This window comes from Lissotriton vulgaris, chromosome 1_1, assembly GCF_964263255.1.
Source record: "Lissotriton vulgaris chromosome 1_1, aLisVul1.2, whole genome shotgun sequence".
Taxonomy (NCBI): domain Eukaryota; kingdom Metazoa; phylum Chordata; class Amphibia; order Caudata; family Salamandridae; genus Lissotriton; species Lissotriton vulgaris.
This window is the reverse complement of record NC_141685.1, coordinates 758,406,432-758,421,347: the sequence shown is the minus strand read 5'-3', so window position 1 is coordinate 758,421,347 and position 14,916 is coordinate 758,406,432. Positions and strand designations below refer to the sequence as shown.

Below are 14,916 nucleotides of genomic sequence, written 5' to 3'. Positions count from 1 at the left end.
TTGTATGTGGGAAGCACAACAGTGGAATTAAAAAATAGAATCCTACAACACATGAGGGCAACAATACACAAGGATCGATCCAATGCTATAGCCAAACACATGGAGCAATTCCATCAAGGAGATTGGCAAAAAATTAAATTCTATGGCATACAGACAATTCCAAAAGGAGATCACGGTGGGGACCGTGAGAGAGAACTTAGGCAAACAGAATCAAGATTCATATTAAACCTGAGAACGCTGCATCCGAATGGATTAAATCAGTCGGAAGAATTATATGTGCACTTATAAATAATCATCAGAGACTATTACGTATGAAAATATTCAAAAACGATAGACGGTCGTCCAATAAAGAGACATTACTTTGGTAAATGTAAATAAAGAAAACTTGAAGTCTAAACGAGAATAATAATAGTGGACTAAGCCTATTGGAAAGCGGTGAAAAGTTGTATAAAGACAATGCTGATCGAACCAGGATTTAAAAATACATAAGGAGAGAAACGAGTCTCGAATGGATAGAGATAATAAATGTGTGCAACATTCTACTTTTGCCGATTAAAATAATAAGGAACTACAAGGACCACAATCCTTGCAACATGAACATGTGACAGGAAATGACTAATGAAGAAAAAAAACCTTTAAATTCAAACGCGGTGGGGCAACCCGTTGATCGTGAGCAAGGTGGCGAGACACCGAAACGCGTTGTTAGCCCTGTAACTAGAAAATAAAGAGGATTTGAGTACTGCAATTGGGTGTGCGACCCGGTTTTCCCCTTGCTGGGGGAAGTTGGTGAAAATTTATATATATATATATCACCACCCGACAGGCAGGAATAGGAAAGACCACGCAAGTCCCAATGTATTTTCGGCAGATTTTATTAAGAAAGAGTTTACCAAATCTGACGCGTTTCGGGCGTCCGCCCTTGGTCACAGATCGTCAGGCTAATGAACAAACACCCTTTATAAATGGTACACTGCACGATTTTTGCAACACCATGTGATGAAAAAATAAAAACTGAAGACACACTACACATAACTGACATAGGTAGTCTGTTTTTCAAACAATAAATACCGTACATAGAATCAAAAAGAGGAAGTGTGGTTTTCGACATTTACAAGTCAGTTAATAAATGAATCTCAATCATTTACAGAACCAAATTTGACAAAATGTGCGATATTAAAGGAAGCGCTGTAATTGGCAAGTTAAAATATATATATATATATATGATATTTCTTTAACACCTTAGCTGCGTGTAAACATCCCTCCCCAGTGCTGCGCTGTCCATTGGAACCAGTGCTAAATGGACGTCCAATGGTCGTGCGCAGCACTGGGGAGGTAGCGCTGCTGACGACCGTTGGCCGTCAGCAGCACTTAAGGGGTTAATTCTGAATGTTTTGAGTGGCAGAAAGACAGCTTCCTTTTTTTTTTGTTAACAGTACATTTTTCTAAAAGGATTTTTTTTCCTTAAAACACGTACTAAAAATCTATATACTGCTTGCTATTCTGATTTAAGCATGTGAATCTATGATGATTCAATGCCAGAGAAAAAACAAGTTACTTACCTGTACACTGTGGTTCTCCAGTATTGATATCTTTCATAGATTCACATGCGGCCCGCCCACCTCCCCGTTTTTAGGCGAACCACTCTAACCTCATTATGAGAAGCTTACTTTACACTCGAAATCTGAGGTATGGTTGCTCTGCAGGGGATTGTGGTCTCAAGGGCTGGCATCTCATTGGCTGACATTTCGACCTCATAAAGAGGAGGATAGGTTCTCTAGTATTAGGGTGTCTTTCATAGATTCACATGCTTGAATATTCCCCGTCGTCTAAGTGGGAGTCCCACCGTAAATAAAATAGCAATAACATACCAATAACATAAGTATGTAAATACATAACACATGAAATAATACTAGATAATACATATTAAGTACTCAAAAACAATTCCTACATAGGAATACCTGGTAGAGAGAGAAAACACTTGTAACATATTCCTGTCATTATGTTAGTCCAAACTACAGCCAATCAGGCGCCAGCACCCTTCCAGAACCTTCTCCTCAAAGCTCAGACCCTCAGATTTTCTACCGCACGTCGTATGAAGGGAGTCTCCCTGAGCTCTGCTCATTTTTCTCAACTTCTTCAAGTTTTCCAGTCTACTCAGCATGTCTTCAAGTAAGAAGTCTTTATTTAGACCTTGCTCTTCTTTTGGGGGAAATTGCGTCTTTACTCTAGGGACCCCCACAAGAAGTGCATTTATTGTCTTTATTCCGACCATGAGGTTGGTAAATGCAAGTTCTGCAGGACTTTCTCTACAAAGACCCTTAAGGACAGAGAAGGCCGTCTTCTCATTTGGCTTCAGCGACTTAAGGATAAGGATTCGGCACTGTCAGATGCAGAAAGTTTGCAATGTGGACCTACAAAAGCAGCCTCCAAACGTAGTAGTGTGCAGGATATGCCTTCAACTTTTCTAAAGAGGAAGAAACTTTCCCTGCCTGTGGCTCCTGCGGTGTCTTCACCACCTCCTACTACCTCTACGCCCACGAGACCTGGCTCTCAGGCGTCTTCTGCTGCCTCCCATCATGTTTCTGCTCCGAACCATGTTTTATCGTCGACGGGAGCGTCGACTATCGTCCCGACGATGAGATCTGCCATCTCCGGATCGTCGACGGCGACAGTGACGACGACGTCAGCCTCCGGATCGTCGTCAAGGTCTTCTATGTCGACTAAGGTATCGCTTAGTTTAGAGACTGTGACGATACCTATTGCTTCGGCGTCGACGAAGAAATCTGCTTCGTCGTCAGCAAAATCATCGTCGACGAAAGCTCACAAGAAATCTTCCTCGTCGTCTGTCCCGTCGACGGCGGCTTCATAAACGCCGACTACTTCGTCGACTACCTTACCGTCTACGATGGTTCCGTTGACGGTGGATCCTTCTGCAGCAACTACGTCGACGCCTCTACCAACGTCGTCGTCGGCACAGTCGATGACACTGTTGACGGTGGTTCCTTCATCGTTTGCTTCATTGCCTTTGGTGCCCTTGTCTTCCACCGGGACTGGCTCTTCCACGGCCGACCCCTTGCACCATCGTCGTCAACGGCCAGTTTACCAGCTATCCATCCCAGATCCGCAGCCTCCCTCACCCATGTTTGCCACGGGCTCTGAGCAGGATACTGACTCTGATAATGATGTGGGTGATTCCTTTAGAGTGGCACGCAGTCCTTCGGATTTGATTATTAAGTGCCAGGATTACGGTGATGATGATGACGACCATTGTTCTCAGGCAGAAGAACATTCTGTACAAGTTCCAACTGCGACACTGCCTTTGTCGCTCATCTCAAATCTCCAACATATGTTGGACGACTACAACCGGCGTTTCCAGCCCTCTCCACAGGGTTCGTCTGTGCCTCATGTGCCTGCCGCTGCGGCGGCTCCTGACCCTGTTCCGCCACCATTGCCACCAACGCCTTCTCCACAGGTTTAGACGTCAGTGAAGAAACGCACTACGGTGTACCCGGTTGATGATGTCATAATTCCACAACGGGAAGATGGAGAAGTCCACGATGATGACAACGCCACCCACATGGCTGAGTGGGACGACTACCAAATCCAGACGCCTTCCCCTCCTCCGCTAGAGACCGGGGATTCGCCTCCGATGGACATTGCAAGTTTCCATCAGCTGCTGGATAGAGCGGCCCAGCGCTTCAAGCTGCCAAGAGTCCAGAGGGAGGAGGACTGTCTCCTCTATGATTTAAAAAATCAACCATTCAAGCAAGTCCACACTATACCCATCATAGACTTATATGGACTGAAGGGGTGAAACTCATGCAAACTCCAAATTCGCTGCCAGCACAACTGCCTCGCCTTGAGAAAAAATACAAGGCTCCCATAGGTTCTCCAGCGTGCCTTGTCGCTCATCCAAAGCCTGACTCAGTGGTCACTCAAGCTGCACAACGTCGTTCCCGTAATCCGGCATCTCCAATTACGGCTCCTCCGGATCGGGAGGGTCGTCGCCTGGATGCAATTGGACGCAAATTCCCCACTATGGCATCCACTACGGTGAGGGCAGCTAATGCTTTAGCCATCTTAGGCCGCTACGACCGCCAGATGTGGTCGGACTTGTCTGCCCTGGTGAACCTCATCCCGGACGCTTCCAAGGTGGAAGCTTTAAAGATTCTACACGCCGGACAGAGGACATCGGAGGAAATTTTCGATTGCGCAGTTGACATTGCGGGCACTGGCTTGCTGGGGCAGCGGTCTTGCGGAGGCAATGTTGGTTACGGTCCACCTCTTTCTGCCAGGATGTACAAACCAAGATCCTGGATGTGCCGAACGACGGTGAGTCGCTTTTTGGAGCGCAGATAGATGAGGCTTTGCAGTTGAAAAGGACACTGATGCTGCTCGCTCATTGGGGACTTTGCAGTTTCGGAAACAGCCATTTCGTGGTGCACGCGGACGCGGCACCTCATCTTTTCGTGGAGGAAACACTCAATATCGCTCCTACCACCAAGGTAACCAACGTTACTCATCCAACCAACAGCAGTCGTCCAAATCCTACAGGGGAAAATCCTCATATAGAGGATCCATTCCCAAACGACAATGACTTGTGTATCCCCCCCCCAGTGTTGGAGGTCGAATCTCTGTTCTTTTCTCAATGGTCCTCCATCACCTCGGACCGTTGGGTTCTGGACATTGTGGCAAAGGGCCATGCTCTAGAGTTCATCAAGATTCCTCCTCCCACTCCACCGTCTGGCCCGCCTCCTCCCCACCTCAAGGAGCTTTTCCATCAAGTTTGTCTTCTAATTCAGAACGGTGCCGTCGAAGTGATTCCCAAGTTTCAGAGGGGAAAGGGTTTCTATTCCCGTTTCTTCCTAATGCTCAAGAAGACAAGAGAATGGCGACCGATTCTGGATTTGCAAGCGCTCAACAGGTACCTCAAGAGCCAATCATTTTGCATGCTTACACTAGTAGAGATCCTGCGTCTTCTCTCCATGGGCGACTTCATGACCACCATCGACCTTCAGGATGCTTACTTCCATGTTCCAATTCTTCAAAAGCATCGGAACTACTTGCGCTTCCAGGTGGGACGGAGAGACTTTCAGCTCAAGGTGTTGCCCTTCGGCCCTCGGTCCGCCCCTCGTGTCTTCACGAAAGTATTGGCTCCAGTAGTGGCATACCTGCGTCTCCAAGGCGTCCAAATCTTTCCATATCTTGACGACTGCCTCCTCAATTCACAGTCTCGCAGTCAGCTGCTTCAACACTCGTCTTTGTCAGGACGTGTTTCGATCTCTCGGCCTAGCCATCAATGCCGACAAGTCTCAGGTCGAACTGGCTCCCCGCAGGAATTTTCTGGGAGCCACTTTAGACACAATACTTGCAAAGGCATTCGTGTCCCAAGAGTGTCAACAAAAGATCCTCATCTTGGTGTCTCTGATTCAGGCAAGACTGTTCGTTTCAGTCCGGATCTTAGTCATTTCTAGGGATAGCATTGTCTTGTATTGCACTGATCCCAAATTGCAGACTTCAGACTCGCCCCATTTAGAAGGAATTGGACGTACAGTGGCGTCAGGTCACCGGTTCTTTCAACGACCTCGTGGGTGTCACTGCTCGCATGAGAACAGCTCTCCAATTGTGGGCGCAACCGTCCAACCTTGCGACAGGAACTTCTTTCCTCTCCACCACTACAGAACTCGCGCTCACAACAGACGCCTCATTAGAAGGCTGGGTTGCTCACCTTCAGGGCCTCTCCATCAAAGGGAAATGGTCCCTGCTTCAATGTTCCTGGCACATCAACAGGCTGGAGTTGATGGCAATTTTTCTGGCACTCAAGTCGTTCCTTCCTGTGGTTCAAGGGGAATCTGTGCTCATTCAGACGGACAATACCACCAGTATGCACTATGTCAACAAGCAGGGCGAAACCAGGTCTCCACTCTGGTCTCGGCTGGCTCAGTCGATCTGGGATTGGGCTATCCGCCATCAAGTTACCCAGGCGGCGGTGCATCTGCCGGGCGTCTCCAGCATCCTAGCGGATTCCTTCAGCAGGTCCACGTCATTGACCCACGAGTAGGAGTTGCATCAACCAACTCTCGACCTCGTTTTTCAACGATGGGGCCGTCCGTCTCTGGATCTCTTTGCAACCCCGGAGAACCGGAAATGCCCATCTTACGCAAGTTGGCATCCCCACCAAGGGTCATGCGGGAATGCCCTTTTGATGAATTGGTGCGATCTATTCGCCTACGCTTTTCCTCCGATCGCGTTGGTGCCTCGTGTGCTGTGGAAGATGCGGAAGCAGCCCTGCCACATTCTCCTGATCGCCCTGAGATGGCCCCGACAGGCGTGGTTCTCGGAATTGCTCCTTCTGTCCCGGTGCGAGCCCATCCTCCTCCATCCCTGACCGGACCCCCTCACAATGGACAAGGGTCAGATTTGCCATCCGAACCCCTCCTCTCTTCAATTGTCGGCCTGGAACCTGAGCACCTTGAATTTGCGCATTTAAATATCTCGCCGGAATGCAGAGACATTCTCGCTCAGGCCAGAGCTCCGTCTACCATTAAGACTTACAAGCTCAAATGGAAGAGGTTTTGCCATTGGTGCGTGGATACTAATATCCATTCTATCCATTCCACTCTGGAGCAGCTACTTCCGTTCTTTTTGCACCTGGCTCAATCAGGGCTTTCCCATGCTACTTTGAGAGTTTTCTTGGCGGCAGTCTCTCGTTTCCGGCAGGATGGCTCCTCTCTCTGCTCCTCCAGAGTTATTCATCAGTTTTTCAAAGGACTTTTCTGGAAGTTCCCACCTCTTCGGCATCCTCCTCCCACTTGGCATCTCAATGTCTTCTTAGCCCAACTAATGAAGGCGCCATTTGAGCTTATCCATAGGGCGGAGTTTCTGACCTGGAAGGTAGCCCTTCTCCTTGCTCTGACATCTCGTCGCGTGAGTGATCTTCATGCTTTCACTATTAAACCTCCTTATCTCCAATTCAAACCTGACTGTGTGGTGCTTCGCATCAACCCAACTTTACTGCCGAAGGTGCCTACGGATTTCCATCTAAATGAACCTTTTTTCTTAGACTGTCTTTGCCGAACCTCAATCTCTGGCAGAGCAGTGATTGCACTCTTTGGACATCAAACAATGCCTTAAATTTTACATCTTCCCTATAAGTGGGGTTGTGTCCTCCACTGTGGCCAGGTAGGACAACATCTAAGAGTTTAAAGAAGAAGAAAAAAAAAAGTGACCGGGTCCTTTTTTCTTTAAACTCTTAAATTTTTCCATCAGCAGAACAGCCCCTTTTCGCATGTCCGATCAACTTTTCATTGCCTATGGACGCATGCGTAAAGGGCGCCCTGTTACCAAGCCAACTATTGCACGTTGGATTTCTTCTGCCATTGTCTTTTGCCATCAGCAAGCCGGCAAGTCTCTACAATCTTCAGTGAGGGCTCATTCCACCAGGGCGATGTTATCCTCTACCGCCCTGTTTGCTGGTGTGCCGCTTCATCAGATCTGCCGAGCAGCCTCGTGGTCCAACAGGCACACGTTCACGAAACACTACTGCCTGGATGCCATCAACGAGGCGGATACAGCAGTGGGATAGGCACCTTTCTAACTAAAGTGAGCCTCTGTCTTCCCTCCTCCACTATGGTTTTATATGATTGCTATCAGTACTTACATGACTGTATTAATATTGTCTCATTGGTTTCTCTGTGCTGTTACATAGCAATCAGGCCTCTTCGGCTGTTACTGCTCTCTATTCTATACAAGCATGTGAATCTATGAAAGACACCCTAATACTGGAGAAGAACAATTGTTACTTACCTGTAAACAGGTGGTTCTCCAGTATTGGTGTCTTTCATAGATTCACATGCGATCCACCCACCTCCCCTCAGAGGCTCACTTCTCCTTATCGACTCTTTTGTCACTCTTGTGCTGCGAAAATCTGAGGGTCTGACCTCTGAAGAGAAGGTTCTGGAAGGGTGCTCCCGTCGGATTGGCTGTAGTTTGGACTTACATAATGACAGGAGTATGTTACAAGTGTTTTCTCTCTCTACCATGTATTCCTATGTAGGAATTGAGTATTTATTATGTATTCTAGTATTATTTAACCACATGGCTGCTGGGCGTTTCCCCCCCCCCTGTGCTGGAAAATGCCGTTTTAGTGGCACCATGACGAGCTCAGCTCGTCATCAGCACACGACACCCGTGGCTGATGACGAGCTGAGCTCGTCATCAGCATTGAAAGGGTTAATGTGTTATGTATTTACATACTTATGAATATTCAAGCATGTGAATCTATGAAAGACACCAATACTGGAGAACCACCTGTTTACAGGTAAGTAACAATTGTTCTTAACAAATGTTGAGTACTATTTCCATGGGGTTGCAGTAATTCTTTTTTCTAATACTGCTATATTTTGTATTATCGTGAGACTCCCAACATGACGACGGGGAAGATTCAAGCATGTGAATCTATGAAAGATATCGATACTGGAGAACCACAGTGTACAGGTAAGTAACTTGTTTTTTATCCTTGGTTATTCATTAAAAGATGCTGCAATATGGTATCATGAAATATTTAAGAAATTCAAACATTAGAACGTTCACAAAAAAATACACCTTTTGTGAGCTTCAGTTCAACAGATGTATTCAGAGGTTTTCAGTTTCAAAAACAATGTTTCAATATTTTCATGCTGTCTACATGAGATTCAGCTATATAATGGTGTTCCCAGGGTCTGAAAAAAGTGGTGGGGAACTACTGAAGTGTTTATGCTTTCAATGAAGATTCAATTGATGCAGAACCAGGACTACAGTTCTGCAACTTTCGCTTCTAAATGCAGTGGAAATCCTATGGAGAACAGCTTTTCCTTAAACAGAAGTAGTCACTTTGATACATTTAATCTCGTCAATACCATCCACTGTCAGCTCATCATAGCTGTCTGTAATATAAAATCTATCCTACTGATAAAATTCTGAGCTGATGCACAAAGGATGTGCTTCCCTTTTTTATAAACTATTGACTATTTTCTCTCACACCTTTAAGTCGCAAAATGCTCTGAAACGGAAAGACTTATTAATATGAAACCCTCTAGTGTGTATTCTATTTGCTAGAGGTGTGCACCATGCTCTGAAATACTTCATTCCCCATAAGTGGATCTTTTATAGATCGGCTTGCCTAAATCAATCCCCTTTGTCAGGGCTTGAGCCCAAGTCTGACAATTGAGAATGATTTAAGCATGTGCATCCAATAAAAGCCAGCAGTGGAAAACTCTAGTTATTTGCAAGTAACATATCCCTTCTGAGAACTAATGGTACTGGCAATATATTCCTAGGTGACTTATCCTGCATCTATACTGTTTTACAACATATTTTGGTTAATTTTATGATGCTTTCCTCTTTTATCAGGCAGATGAAGCTGATGAGGCGATGAGTAAATTCCTTTCTGAGAAATTGAAGGAGAGAAGTATGTGGCTTGGAGTTTGGAAAACAAATCCTGAACTCTTCTTTGTCAAATTTGAAGAAGCATCCATACCTTATGTTGGAATTTTAGTTGAGGTACTTAATAATTGTGTTTCATTTGCTGAAGTTAAAAGCCATGATGTTTGCCATATAGATAGTTCACTGTGAAAATCATTAGTATGCGCACAAACATGATTTCTCTCTGCTGGTAGGATAACTGTTAATAACAAAGCCATGAAAAGTAGCTATGTAAAGTTCATTTGCGCTAAAACAATAGGTCTCGTAAACCTGCAACTAAGAAAAATAAGAATGGAAAGGAATGGCAGCAAAATTGTGACAGTATGTGTTAATAGTTGGTTCTGTCGAGCAAAGTAGAATTACTTTAATACTTATATTTTGTCCTGACCACTATGAAAAACCAATGAATGATATATTATTCACATTATATAACATACAGACTCAAAAAACAGAGCCCGACATAGTGCACTCAAAGCAATATATTCTAAGTCATATATCGTATAGCACACTACATATACAAATATATAAAAGCACAAGACAATTCAACACTGTATATCATTACATACAGATATGGGCCATGTACTCAACATAGACCAACATTTAACATTTACAATACACATTGAGAAGGAAAGAATAATATTTTTTAGTTATGCATCTGTAGTAACTTAGCATAATAATTAACATCTATAGCTATATCATTGAGCACCAATATGTGCAATGCTAGTGCAGAGTGACTGTTCAGTACGTCAAAATTTCGACCCTTATTCAAAGAGTGTAAATGAAAAACATCTCCACGGGTGTTTTTCAGGACTAAGGATATATTACAAGACAGCCTGTATGGTAAAAAGATGGGCAAAGGGGGTATTAATATTGGGTATCACAAAGTATCAACAAGGTGAGGTGAGAATTTCATACACCTCGGTCTTGTGTATACTAAAGGTATCCGGTGGCTCATAAAAGATTGAGTAAGTCCTCCATTGGTACCAGTGTGGCAAATCAGAAAGGATCAAAATTCCTTTAGAGCCTCAAATGAGGGTAACTTGAAAGGAAAATGTATATGTATAGAAAGGGATGGACTTGGTTCTATGTACCCCATTCACCATGGGTTAAAAAGTGAAAATTGTTTAAACAAATATTTTTATCAATCGACATGACCACAACCTTTGAAAATGAATGTGTTTCAAAATGCTCTCTTGCTGTATCTGCAGAGGACACACAAGAGAGAAATCACCAGTGAAAAGGCCAAATCACGATATATCACCCAGATGAACATCAGCCCAACAGCCTGCACCAGACAATGGTTACAGTCCTACCTTTGGTAGTCAGCGATTCCTTGCCTCGCTAGTAAATCAAAGAAGAGTGTTACCTGCAATTTGGTATTTCTACAAGGGGCATAAGGAGCAAAAATTACCCACTGTCAAACAAGAATAGTAAGGGTTAATAGCAAGTGCCAATATCTGCTTGGAAAGGTCACTCAAGTTACATTACAGAGACTGGCATCCGCATCCTTTCTTTCCTGCTGTCTGAATCCGGTATACTGAGAGGACGAGAGCTCGCCGAGAACAAAGTTAACAATCATTGGCATTGCCAATAGGTCTCTCTTTTGGGATCTTATAAGTATTTAGTTATGCAGTATAATCTCCTTGGCGCAACAACCTTAACTGTTGCATGTCTAAACACTTATAAGTTCCGCTATTCGGTTCTTTGATAAATCCAAACATTTGAGGCATCTAAAATATGTAACTAATAGAGGATGTGTAGCGTGACCACAGACATCAGCATTAGGATACAAGCTTACAATCATAACGGAACATACTGTGCCCGCTGCGGTCATTTTGTAGCCTTGCCAGACTGAAAACATGGTGCCCGTCATTTGCAGTCATGCAGCTAACCTTGTTGCAGTCAACAAACCCCACGTCATGAGTCTAGAAGTTCGAATCGCTTTGAGGCAACGCAAAGAATGTTGGGAATTGCAGTTTTTTCTTTCATAAGTGTAGGTCTAACTAGTGTTATTAGCTGAAAATCATCACAAGATTAAGAAAAAAAGTCACTTTAATCACATCGGGCAGATGGACAGCTATGCACCCTAAAAATTCCACTGAATAACGAATAGTTCATTAACCATTAAAACGCAGTGGCAGTCAAATGTGCTAACCTTGGCAGAGGCCCTACTTAACTTTATCTTTAGCTTTGAATAACATATTGCCTCAGCAGCTTCTGCTAACTAAATAACGCAAGGCCCATACCTTGTGGTACACTGTCTCCAAAGTTCCTCACTCACTGTGTGAGAGGAAGAAGGCCCTTTTTGAATCTGAGGCCCTGCCCTCTTCGTCTTACCAAAAAAAAAAACAAGGGCGAGGAGCATGCACCGAGAGCAGCCGGGTGAATCTTCCGTGGCAGATCGGGACTGCAGGGAAACAAAGAAGGCCACATGGTGAGGCTGAATGATTACGCTGCCTGCGAATTGAGACTGCAGGAAGAAAAGCAGCATGGTAAGTGCCCTTACACCTGGCTAAGTCACCGTAGCTGATGGGGCAGAAAGGGGAGGCGCGCGGCAGCAGGGGGGAGGAGGGGGGCTGAGCTTACAATCATAACGGAACATACTGGGCCTGCTGCGGTCATTCTGTAGCTTTGCCGGACTGGAAACATGGTGCTCCTCATGTGCAGTCATGCAGCTAACCTCGTTGCAGTCAACAAACCCCACGTCATGAGTCTGGAAGTCAGAATCGCTTTGAGGGAACGCAAAGAATGCTGGGAAGAGAAGCAGAAGGGTAAGTGCCCTTACACCCGGCTAAGTCACCGTAGCTGCTAGGGCAGAAGGGGGAGGCTTGTGGCAGCAGGGGGGAGGAGGGGGGCTGCGAGATTCACTTGCAGGAGCGATAATTACTGCCAGATGGTGGCGCGCGGTCCCCAAGTTAATTTCCTGACGTGCATGCGTTGCCATTGAAGGCAATGGAATGCGTGCACGTGCTTGGCTGAAAAGCCAAAGCGACGGGAAAAGGTCTTTTTGCCTTTGCAGGGCATGCGCGCTGCGAAGGCTAGACCTAAAAAGGGGGAGGGGGAAGGCCTCCTGTCAGTGGCTGCTATGGGAAATTAATGGATTTAAGAGAAGGACGCGCTCAGTTGGCAACACCGTCATACGTTGTCCAACCCGTCAGGTAATGTTTGAAAAACCTAACGTTCAATAGACCGGTTAAAAAAGTTATGTTACACAGCCCAGGGTACTGAACCCAGTATATTTGGAATAACATATATGTTGTGCCCCAGGTAAATCTTGAGCATTTGAAGTATTAAACCGAGGACATCGGTCATTCTGACACCACATGTGGGTATGGGATAGTGTCACGGGGGGGGGGGGGTTTGAGCTATTGAATATTAGCCTCAACCCCAGATTAGCACATAAGGGGAAGTAACATTTAGCACAACAGATACAATAAAACGCCTGAATATTGTGACAGACCTATTATGTGATTATAGTCAGTCACAGTTGTGTACAGACTTGTATAGTAAACAATCCAGTGATTATGCACGATCATAACATTAGTCATCTTATCCATATACAGTTCCTATGAGAATTATCGCTCACAGCTCAACCTTACATCATGAATTGTGGGACATGCCAGCGTCATTTGTGTGGATAAAAAACATAGTAAATGCTGTAGAAATATCGCGTAAAATACATGTAGGAATCAGTAATTATCATATGAACATTATTCTCATTCTATCCCATACAGAGTAGGGCCGTCTGTTTGGATATTTCCTCTGTTAGTCACAGTTGTGTACGAACTTACATAGTAAACAATCCAGTAATAATACATGATCATAACATTATTCAGCTTATTAATATACAGTTGTCTAGGAGAATCATCATTCAGACGTCAACCTTACATCATGAATGTGGGTTATGCCAACGTTATTTGCGTGGATAAAAAACATAGTAAATGATGCCGAAAGATAGTGTAAAATACATGTAGGAATCAGTGGTTATCATATGAACAATATTCCCATTCTATCACTTGCAGAGTATCACGTTTGTTTGGATATTTCGTCAGATTCATTAAGTCGCTTAACCATTGTGTCAAGCAAGTTTATCTACTTGCATTCATGCAAGTTAAGGGTGGGAGACAGACCACCCCCTCGCCCCCGGGTTGCATGTTACCTTTTCCAGTGCCCACCATCTCAAACTCTCTGCGGTGTGTTCAAACCTAATGAAGTGATCAACCAATGATGGACCCTGTGCCCTACATCAGACCCTAGAGCTGTGCTGAAAAATCGAAGTCTTAACTTTCTGTCTGGTTAGCCCTATATATCAGAGTTCCTTGGAAGGGGACTAGAGTGCCTGAGTAATGTGTTGCGTTTCATTGGTTTTCTGGATAATGTGGTGTATAACATGTCATCCTTAGTTTTTAATACTTAGATCTAGGAAATTGATTTCATCCTGATTGTGCGACATGGTGAATTGAATGTCAGAAGACCCTTCCATTCAACTATATAAAAAATTCTTATAATATCTGTTCCTCCTCTGTCCAGATCTTTTCCAGAGGGGTATATTCACAAAAAAGGGGATAGTATTGTTATAACTGAACTTTGCTTCTTAGGCATCCATAAAGAGGTTGGCCAGGTCAGGAACAAAGCCAGCTCCCATTGCAACTCGCTTTGTTTGGAAGAAGTAATAATTTTTAAAATCAAAAAACGTTTTTGGTTCTGGCAATTCTAAGCAGTTCTATAATGAACTCGGTAGGTACCCAGGAAGGTCTTGACCATTTATTGAGGACCTCAAATACCACATTTAGTGCCTCTTCTTGGGGAATGCTGGTATAAATGAAGGCTACATCAAAAGTTCTCCAGGATTGGGGTGTCTTTCATAGATTCACATGCTTGAATATTCCCCGTCGTCAAAGTGGGAGCCCCACGGTAAATAAAATAGCAATAAAACCAATCATATATGTACATAAGAACATAATTATATACATCCTAAAACCATAAATACTCCTAAATACTCATAAGTGAACCCTCACCAACCACCCCTGACAACCGGAAACCAGCGATTGATGATTGGACAGCCCTCACCACCGAAGACACGCTGAAGACAATGAAGTCAATCCACTCAGGGGCCCCCACGGACCCCTGCCCCCACCACATCTTCAACAGAGCCGCCAACACCATCGCACCCATGCTCCGCCAAACCATCAACCGCTCCCTGGCGTCCGCCTCATTCCCCGACGACTGGAAACACGCCGAGGTCAACCCCCTCCGAAAGAAACCCTCAGCGGTCCCCACCGACGTCAAAAACTACAGACCCATCTCCCTGCTCCCGTTCCCAGCGAAAGTCATCGAGAAAGCCATCAACAGCCAACTCGCCACATTCATTGAAGAACACAACATCCTCGACTCCTCCCAATCCGGCTTCAGAAAAAACCACAGTACAGAAACCGCCCTTCTCGCCGCAACAGA

At 44.8% G+C, this 14,916-nt stretch overlaps 1 protein-coding gene across 1 annotated transcript in view; it reads left to right on the top strand.

Annotated features, from left to right (window-relative positions):
* The window catches only part of SHCBP1L (SHC binding and spindle associated 1 like), a 1,462,574-nt gene that overhangs the window by 93,504 nt on the left and 1,354,154 nt on the right, over positions 1–14,916 (top strand). The window contains exon 2 of the mRNA XM_086936360.1: positions 9,391–9,540. Coding sequence (XP_086792486.1) covers positions 9,391–9,540 — 150 coding nt within the window. The remainder of the gene's footprint in view (positions 1–9,390; positions 9,541–14,916) is intronic.